General features: G+C 35.2%; 1 protein-coding gene across 2 annotated transcripts in view; it reads left to right on the forward strand.

Moving 5' to 3' along the window:
- GRM8 (glutamate metabotropic receptor 8) overlaps positions 1-4,603 on the forward strand; it is a 913,900-nt gene extending 909,297 nt beyond the window's left edge. For both annotated transcript variants that reach the window (XM_064289754.1, XM_003407246.4), the window contains one exon: positions 4,438-4,603. In XM_064289754.1, coding sequence (XP_064145824.1) covers positions 4,438-4,487 — 50 coding nt within the window. In that variant the 3' untranslated portion in view covers positions 4,488-4,603. The remainder of the gene's footprint in view (positions 1-4,437) is intronic.
- Positions 4,604-10,578: the final 5,975 nt, after the last annotated feature.

Raw genomic sequence — 10,578 nt, forward strand, 5'->3', positions numbered from 1 at the left:
GGGTTTTTTTGGGGGGGGGAGTTTACTTGTAATGGGCCAATTTGGGCTCTTAGGAAAAGGTGTACTATAACTGCTATGGAAGGCTTCCGAGTAAAATGCTTGTGATTTGGGGGTAGAATTTTTGCCTGTTTTTCTATCTTGAAAGCATCAGTGCAGGAAATCAAAACCCATTGTAGGATGCCCATAAACTGCCATTGGCCAAGGATATAGTTTGAACACTGACATTTCTCACTATGACTCACCAGAGTCTATTGTCATACTGGTATTTTAGCAGCATTCCAGAAAACTTTATATGATGGAAGGCAAAATCAGAACAGCCAAACTTACTGTGAAACCCATGCCAGGCTCACTCGTCGAAGGTGGTGGGAAAAAATTAGGCTATAGCCTTTTTCCACCCCTTTAAAGAATAAATAGGTTTCTGAAGAGGAAAATTCCAATTATTAATAAAAACTAATCCAATATTATTTAAATACATCTCACACACTTCCTGTATTGCTGCTATTAGATTCTTTTGATGTTGAAATGGAAATCATATACTATGAATACGTTTTCTCATTTCCTCTGGAATAAGAGTAAAAGCTTACAAATGTGAGGTCAGTGTAGAGGGCAAGTCAATAATATTCCAGCGGAGTCAGATGCTCACCTTTGGAAGGTGAAGGAAATGTTGAAAAGATGAATCAAGATACAATAAATTGCTACCTGAAAGAAGGTTAAATTGTACTTTGGAGATTGGAGTGTAGTCATCTTTTACAGGAGTAGTTTGGGTTTGCACACTTTGGTTTAGATAAAGTGGTTAGAGTTTACACATTCAGGAGAGACGGAGTATAAAATCTTCATACGTTCTTCAACCACCCAGCTCCAGGCCACTTTTACTAAACTCTGTTCACTTACAAGGCCATCCTGTAATGGAAGGGCAGACTGGTACACCTTGAAACAAAGCTTGATCCAAGTAAGAAATCTGGCACTGGTATCATGGGCTTCTCATGTCCCTGTTATCTTTACTACATGTTACCTTTACTACATCACACTGCATGTGGTTATAACTGAGGTCAAAAGCCTTCTGAAATCACCAACCCTCTAAAATAATTCATAAAATTAATATCTTAAAGTGTGTTCTTTTTTTTCTTCTAATGTCTGCTTCACCTTTGGAAGTATAATTGAATGTTGGAAAAGGCTTTGCCACTCAACTGCCTATAACTAATAATACACTTCCTTGAACTGAAAGCACCTCATCTCAGAATGGATGGGTCCATTCTCAATAAATCCAGGGCAAGTAAATCCCCTGGAGCAGTATCCATGTTGCTACGTTCTCATGCTGTCTGCTATCAGACTTTTGACAGATCACCATTTACTACAACAAAATGACAACGACATCTGTAAAAGCATTTTCTAAACTATAAACTTCTAGATTAGGGTAACGATATCATTGCTGCCATGAAAATGTAGATTGGTCTGTGGTTAATAGAAAGAGATGTCTTGAAATTAAAAACTGTAGTGGTAGCATCCATCTTTTCTCCTCTTCTCTCTCCTTTATATATGTGAAGATGTTGATAGTTGTGGCTACTATCCTATCATTGATTATTTTTTTTTCCCCCAATCAGTTATCTGTGTATTTATGATATCCATGCAAAGGCTTTCCTTCATGGTCATGGATCTTTACATCATATTTAGACATTTCATCCTAAAGATGACTTGGCAAAGCCAGATATTCTGGTCATGTGTTCACGGTTTTAAAGTTCAAAAACCACCCAGAATAAATATAAGTAGCATGAAGCTGGAAGGAAAGCTGAAGAGTCCATGTTAATTGCTGAATTTGCGGAAGACTACATTTCAAACAAAAAAGGTCAAGTGTTACTTCATAATAAGGTGAGAGGGGAGGTAGAAACAAAGTTGGTATGGAGGAATTTTATCAACTGTACCTAATTAACAAATGCTGTGCATGGTAGTCCTTAAGCTATGTTCATGAATAATTCATAGAAACAGCTGCTGCTGGAGGTAGATTTGCTTTCTCTAGCTTATGAACACAGTGTGATGCACACAAGGAAATTCATCATTGCTGTACTCAAAAATGGATTTTCACATTAGCATATTCATATCCACAGTAAAAAAAAAAAAAAAAATTCCGTTAGCCCATCAGTAAATCTCCAATCCGTTTTTATTCTGTAATACCTATAGGATAAAGATTCTAATAGTTCTGAGATATCTGCCGTTCACAAAGTTTGCCCCTTATCATTGTTTTAACATTGCCTAAATCATAGGTTTCCAGAACCTTGAACTCCTTTGCTAATCAATAAAAAAATGAGGATTTCTTCCCTTTTATGAATTATAGTCTTAATTCTCTGTAGAATTCTACCTTTTTTACCTCCCTGAAGATCATCTTTTATAGCTCAAAAAGTGAAGTATGGATCTTTAAAAAGCTATGGAGTCTCAAAGTTGGAAAGATCCTTAAAGATAGTCTGATTCAAATCACTGTCTGTTGGATGAACATCTTCTGGATATCATCTTCTTCAAGGTCTTTTTGGCCCTCGTTCCTCTATTTCAACCTCTAGTGTTTCTTCCTACCTACCTACAAATTTGATAAACATTTCATAAAATTTTAGCTATTGTTGAAAATATTGAATAGTGCAGAAAGTTGAACAATGCTTTTAGGTATAGTTTCTCTAACTCTTTGACAGTTTTTCTCCATCTTGTCTACAAAGATTATATGAAAGTCCTTTGGATGCCTAGATGAAGGGCAGATTTTATTTTCTTAGAGGAAATTTAGAGACAGATGAGAGCATTATATGAACTAAATTAAAAAAAATTAAAATAAACAAACATAAAAATTATGTGTTTTAGTTTGCATCAAGCGAAATGTAACCGACATCTTATCTTTTGGAAGGGGTATGTAGAAAAGTAGGACTCCATACTCATTTTCCAAGATGGCTGCTGCTCCTCCAGAAATCTACTCTGTCCATATTCTTAACAAAAGCAGTATTGTGCACTTTTTACCAATGATGAAACTGAGGTCCAATGACCTGATCCTGTCTGCTTCACCTTTGGAAGTATAAACGAATATAGGAAAAGGCTTTGCCACTCAACTGCCTATAACCAATAATACACTTCACACACTAAAAAATGTGTGAACAGAATGGAATTTAAACCCAGGTCTAAAGTCTACATCCTTTCTACTGTGCCACAATGATAACCTAGAAGAACTGTGAGCAATAGATAAGCAGATATGTCACCTATTTTCGGCATGAAACTCATGATATTTATTAAAATCGAAAGTAGCAAAAATACTTATAATTTGAATTTTCTCAGGCTATCTGCATTGTTCATAGTGATTATAAGCTTTATATGATTTTCATCTCTAGTAAGAAATTCTCTGGCCGAGTCCCACTGTTGATGAACACTAAAATGGAACGAGTCTGATTACCAGCTCTTTCAAATGAAGAGCTTTACAACTTCTAGCCTTATTCAATGTGCAAAAACCAAATTATTCCTCAAAAATCGGTTTTCATCCTGAGTTCTATTTATGTAGTAAAATGCATGCAGTTTTTTGTATTTTTTCACATTTTTCTTCTTCTGATTACTTATTCTAGAATTCCACTGAAAAAATAGGAAGTCACATTGAATTTTAGAATAGATATTTATCCCCTCACATCTATAAAAAAAAAAAAAAACCCAGGAATTATTTAGACTTATATTTTCAGGAAAATTCAGCATGAGTATAAATTTGGCATAGAATATTTTGTTATTCATATCTACCTATTACTCTTACAATACGTATTTTTTTTCATAGTTGGTTGGGACCAGAACAATTAAATTTTTTTTTTTTTTGAGTACTTATTTTCTAAGCATCTCCATTTATTTTCTTTGAGAACCAAACACAAGTGCACTATATTTATATAGTGGAATGCATATACTTACTTTAATATTTACAGATATTCTATGTACTTGATATTTTACTATTTTGCTATGTTGAAAAGTATTATTGATTTTTAAATGGAAGAGTTCTTCATTCTTGAACACGTTATAATTAGTAACTTATTATAATTAATTAACACTTAGAAGTCAGATCAGACTCGAAGAATTGAAGTGTTTAAGGTTATAAGAGAATAATTTTGTATTTTGTAGACACATATCTGTTCTTTCATTTAAAATATATATAAATCTTGGCTAATCAAAATACACATTTAAAATGCATTTCACCTAAATTTACAAAAAATTAGAACTTTTACATTATTTAGTGTTCTGCTAAATACTTATAGAATATAAATGAGACTAGTGGTTATACTGATTAAAATTGCGGCTGAATTGTTATTTCTGTAGTCACTGGAAGCCTACTAGACAGTTAAAAACATAATATGCAATGTGTTGTAGCATATCATAAAGCTAGTCACTGAATTTTTGAAGTCACATTAGGAAAATAACCTTGTTAATTTATCTTAACAGCTTCCTCTACCAAGACCACATATATCAGCTACAGCAATCACTCAATCTGAAACAGGGAAATGATACAATCTGAAGAAATGTGGTATGTGATCTTAATGAACACCACCAAAAACTCACTCCTGGAGATCTCTGTAGACTACAATCAATCAAGTCAATAGTCAGTCTCTTAAGGAACAAAAATTAGCCTCGAGCCAAAAGTATCAATCATGGGGATTGAAGAAACCTGTTTTATAAAATACAAAGCTAAAGTATTGCTTACTCATGAGAAGTTAAAAAAAATAAATAAAATAAAAAAAGGAACACTAATGTTAGCTTGTGAAAAAAAAAATGTTGAAATAAACCATGTCTGATGTTATTCTTGTATTTTTCTGTGACTGTGAGAACTCCCATTCCTGTCCCACATTGTTCAATTTGTAAAGACAGTGAGCCTGTTTCTTGTAATGGCTGATGGGATTGAAGCCCCGGGTTGTGCTGAAAATAAATGCCATGGTTGACGCATGCGATTTTTTATACAAATAATTTATTTCTAATAATAAAGGAATGTTTTGCAAATGTTGAGAGTTGTTTCGTTCCAGTTTTCAAGCCAGGGGAAAACTCTTTTCCAGTTGGCACTTTTTCTGCTATTGTGTAGCTCCTGCTATAAAAGCCCTAGTGTTTCAAGGAAATATTATGTCCTCGATAAATGTGTTTTTTGTACATTTGTGTGTATATGAAAGAGATTGTCTTTTATTTCTCTATGAAAAGGCATTATCTGTGTAAGAATTTGTTAATATCAAGATTTCTGTGGTAGACTTTCATTCTTTTATAAACATCCAAGTAATCGCTTGAGGTAAATTGCTTCAGGTATTATGATTAACAAATGAGTTAAGCTTTACTTTCGAGAATATAATATGATACTCACTGTCTAAAAGTATATCAAAGTGTCACTGAAATTCCCCATTGTATTTCTAAGTCAAAGCTTTTGTGCGATGAAATATTCTAAGTGGTGTTAACTAACCTTTTCACACTTGGGCCTACTATCCACTGAAATCAGTAAAGTAATGGGCCTTAACCAGGACATCCTTCAAAGCGTGGAATTAGCATATTTATTCCCTTGAAATTACTAAAGAAATAACAGCTCAGATTACATGTCATTACTTTCTGATTTTCCAAATGAAAACATTCGTTGGTTCATAGAACAGTATCATTACAGGGAGGGAAAACAGAGAGCCGTGTCATGCTAATAAACCATGCCGGGATGAATAAAAGGGGCTGTTAAAGGCTTTCACATCTGTGACCATTTTTGTCATGGGCTCCTCTATTCCATACAATCCCAGACATCCATCAAGTCAATGGGTCTCTACAATCATTTTGTTAGTAAACGGTCTCCCTGCTGAGTTGCTGGGATGGCTCATTGCACTCCTTATAGATACAAAGAGCTATCTGGGCTTGGTAGCTTCAAACCTGATATTGACACTCATTTCATTTAATACTGAAGGTTGAAGTAGCAAAGTTCCTTCTCAAGTTCCTTCTTTGACATGTAGTAACATCTCCTAGGTACCTGCATAGATAGAAAGCTGTACCCAGCAGGAAATGTGTATCTATCGGCCTTTTGTTGAGTTTCTCCTAATATTTGTTGTTTGTAGATACTATTTAAATCAAGGAGAGAGAGCATTATTTTCAAGTTTTCAAATAATCTGAAATACTGATAAATAATATAATCCTGGACTCAGGATCCTAAACCCACCTATAGTTGTGCCTTTCTGGATAAAACCTAGCTTAAAACAAAAGAAACCCATAAATGATATTTCATATATTTCGTTGTGCCATGTAGCTCAGCATTAATAGCCATACCATGAACAGTGATTATAATTATGTTTAAATTTTTTAAGATTATGGTTTTCTTTATATTGCAGGATCTTAGTGGTTTAAAATACTTTGTTGACTTGATTATCACTAATTAATAAGTGTCCATGGGTTTGGTTAAGAAAAGTGCTTGACTTTTACAAGCCTTGTATTTCATTCAGAGAGCAAAACTCAAGAACATTTTCATGTTTTTGTTACTAATTGACTATCAGGGTAAGTGGATGTGACAGGGTGATTATATGAGCAAAGCTGGCGCTCAGACCAAAGGTGGACTATTAATGGTATTATTACTTTTTTTTTTTTAATTTTAAGATTTTAGGAAGAAAAATGAAATATTAAGCAAAATTTGTGACATTTCAAAATTGTTCTTCCTATTACAAACTTACCAAGGGGTTGTTTTTCCTAAGTCCTTTTATAAATAACAGATGTTTGTTTGGTGTGATACATACGCAAATCTTATTTAACTCAAATAGAGTTGAATAGTAGTTCTCTTGGGTTTACATATGCCAGTCATCCTTTATAACCCTATTTCAGTGGGCAATTTACTGCTGATGAAACTACCACCCTGTCCAAGCAGTGGAAGGGTAAACTTCTTCAACCTCTTACAGTAGGAGCTGGAGAATTCTGACCTCCACTGTGGTTATTTTCTCAGGGATTCTGCTGAGGGTTCGGGAGGTAGTCATATTGGCTGGGACAAGGAGGGAGAAGGATTTAGCACGAGGTAGTGCTGGTTCATAAGTTCCTTGCTTTAAAAAGAACTACCTGTGTACTACAGATAAGCAAATGCAAAGTTGCTTGGGGGGAAAATATAGTATTGTATTCTTTAGAATGACCTTGTCTTTTATTCTGGTCAAGAAATGTCACATCTAATCTCTTCCTGCCAGAGGGAATGCTAAAAATGTAGCCCAAGGTAATATTCAGCAAAATGTTACCAGTAGACAATGAGAGGTACATAGTGTGACCTTGGGCCAAATCTGACCTCAGTCTTTTAAAAATTTTTTAGCTTAGCTTAGACTTGTTAATATTTAAAGGTGTCTAAATCAAGAATAAGTTGTTCTGTCAGAAACCAATCTCATTTTTTAGCAAAACTACTTCATAAATTTCAACGTGAAGGGTGAGCATTGAAACACGAACTGATTGGCTAACTTAATTTTTAGTGGTCACCAGAAATTTTTACGGAACATTTGGCATTTCAGACAAATAAGATTTTACTTTTTTTTTTTTAATTAAATGCCACAGTACAGGAAATCTCACTAGGAATAGAAGATTTGTTATTTACATTTTCTTCTCTTTTTAGCTCTATATTCTGTATTATTTACCAATACTTCCTTTCAGTGTAAACAGAATATTAATAATTTCCCAGTCTACATTAGCCAACATTGATATTTTATTCAGTCAGCAAGTAGAAATATTCTTAAATCCAGCTATGCAACTTGACCATTTTTTCTCATTCCATTTATTTCATTTCCTTTTGTGTCAATATTTTCATCCATCTTCAAAAAGAAAATGACCAGAAGTAACAATGAGGTTACACGAAGTGTGAATGGGAAATACTACCAAATTATAAAATATTCTAATTGTACAAAAACCTTTAGAAATAGTTCTTTTTATTTCCTCTTTATGGTTCTCCATAATTATGAAATGAATAATGATGGAAAAAAAAATGACCACACCTAGAAGAAAAGATTTCTTTAAAAAGAAACAGCTGTGTTTGTGAAGGCTCAGAAACCCGCTGTCATTCTGGGAAATAATTACCATATTATAATGGCGGTGGAGCAAGGAGGAAAGGACATCAATTCACTTTTTAAAAAACTGTCCTCACTGTTCTATTTCAGTTTTTCATTTTTTAAATGTTTTATAGCCTAACCTTGAATGACATTATACCTCTTGAGCACCCATTCGTTTTTCCATGTAATTCAGCTCTTCATAGGACGTTAGGAGTATTTTTCACTTTGTTAAATTCAGTCTATCATCAATGTAAAGTCCTGTATCATATTTTGACTTACATATCTGTTTCAGAGTCATAGGGATGGAAACAAATAAATTTGACCTGTTAAGGGTTTACACTTATTGCCTACTGCTTAATTAGTAGCTTAGGCATAGCTAAATGGATAAACTCGTTAAAAATCACAAAGCACCAAGCTTAGGTTGGGGCCTATGAAAAAACAAGAATTGGCCACATTATGACTTGGGTAGGAGGTGGAGGTGATGTGGATGTAGAAAACAGTGAAGACGTGGTAGATGTAATGCTTCAGTTTGTCAAGTAATCATGTGACATTTTTCAGTGAACTGAGTTCTATTAAGTAAGTTCACAAGAACATGGGGTGCCTTTCTGAGAGCTAATGAAAAAATGTTACTGCTAAAGTATAATTAAAAAAAAAGCTAAAAACATGACTCTCATACATGAACACATCAAAATTTTATTCAACTTATTAATGACTCAGGAACCAGTGAGATGATAAAAGTAACCCAAAGAGCATTTGAGAAGCTAACTAGCTAGATAACAGGGTTAGCTACAAAACTGGCTTAATTTCTAAGCTGTGTAATAAACCGTTAACAGTTGAGGGTATTTGTTCCATTAAAATTAAAAATCCACTACCATCGAGTCGATTCCAACTCATAGCTACCCTAATAAGACAGTCTCATAGGGTTTCTAAGGAGCGGCTAGTGGATTTAAACTGCTGACATTTTGGTTAGCAGCCAAGCTCTTAACTACTGGGCCACCAACATCAGACAGCCATTATTTGATTCTCTACCAAATAAAAATCTACAAGTTAACCTCTGCATCTACAGAGTTATAAAGTAGCTGTTATCAGTTGAACGTTAAGTGCAAGCAATACTGCACTGAAAAAAAAAATCTATTAGTATCTTTTGCCTATTTCCAATTTGGGTTTTTTTTTTCTCTGATAAGTGTGATACTTCATCTTTTTCCTTCCCCCTAATTTCAAGCATTGCATCGGTAAAAACCAAACCAAACCCATTGCCATCAAGTCGATTCTGACTCATAGTGACACTATAGGACCGAGTAGAACTGCCCTGTAGGGTTTCCAAGGCTGTAAATCTTTACAGAAACAAACTGGCACATCTTTCTCCTGTGGAGTGGCTGGTGGATGCGAACCACCGGCCTTTCAGTTAGCAGCACCGTGCCTAACCACTGTACCACCAGGGCTCCTTATTACATTGGCAGCCTCTGAAAAATAAAGGTCACCAACACACCTAAAAGTATATTAAGATGACCTAAGTTAGCTATGGAGGGACTGTATGATGGGCTCTGTTTTAATCATTCCTTCTCATCTTCACTCTTCTACTACATCTCCAATTCAGAGGCCAAATTCTGTAAGATGATAGGAAGAATAAATACTCCTAAATATGTAGTTGCCTTCAGCTCCCTTCAGTCCCCTACCTGGAAGCTGCACAAATAATCTGTGAAAGTGTGAATTCTTCCTTTTGTCTTCTGTTGTTAGGTGCCATCGAGTCAGTTCTGACTCATAACGAACCTATCTACAAAAGGACGAAACACTGCCTGGTCCTGTGCCATCCTCACAACCATTGTTATGCTTAAGACCATTGCTACAGCCACAGTGTCAGTCCATCTCATTGAGGGCCTTCCTCTTTTTTGCTGACCCTCTGCTTTACCAAGCACGATGTCCTTCTTCAGGGACTGATCCCTCCTGACAACTTGTCCAAAGTATGTGAGACATAATCTCCCCATGCTCGCTTCTAAGGGGCATTCTTCAAAGAAAAAATTGTTCATTCTTTTGTCAGTCCATGGTATATTCAATATTCTTCCCTAACACCACAATTCAAAGGCATCAATTCTTTGGCCTTCCTTGCTCATTGTCCAGCTTTCACATGCATAGGAGGCGACTGGAAACACCATGGCTTCGGTCAGGTACACCTTAATCTTCAAGGTGACACCTTTGCTTTTCAACACTTTAGAGAGGTTTTTACAGCAGATTTTGCCCAATGCAATGCGTCTTTTGATTTCTAGACTGCTGCTTCCGTGAGTGTTGATTGTGGATCCAAGTAAAATGAAATCCTTGATAACTTCAATCTTTTCCCCGTTTATCATGATGTTACTTATTGGCCCAGTTGTGAGAATTTTTGTTTCCTTTATGCTGAGGTGTAATTCATACTGAGGGCTGTGGTCTTTGATGTTCATCAGTAAGTGCTTCAAGGCCTCTTCATTTTCAGCAAGCAAGGTTGTGTCATCTGCATAACGAAGGTTGTTAATGAGTCTTCCTCCAATCCTGATGCCCATTCTTCTTCATATAGTCCAGCTTCTCGGATTATTTG

This window comes from Loxodonta africana, chromosome 8, assembly GCF_030014295.1.
Source record: "Loxodonta africana isolate mLoxAfr1 chromosome 8, mLoxAfr1.hap2, whole genome shotgun sequence".
Taxonomy (NCBI): Eukaryota; Metazoa; Chordata; class Mammalia; order Proboscidea; family Elephantidae; genus Loxodonta; species Loxodonta africana.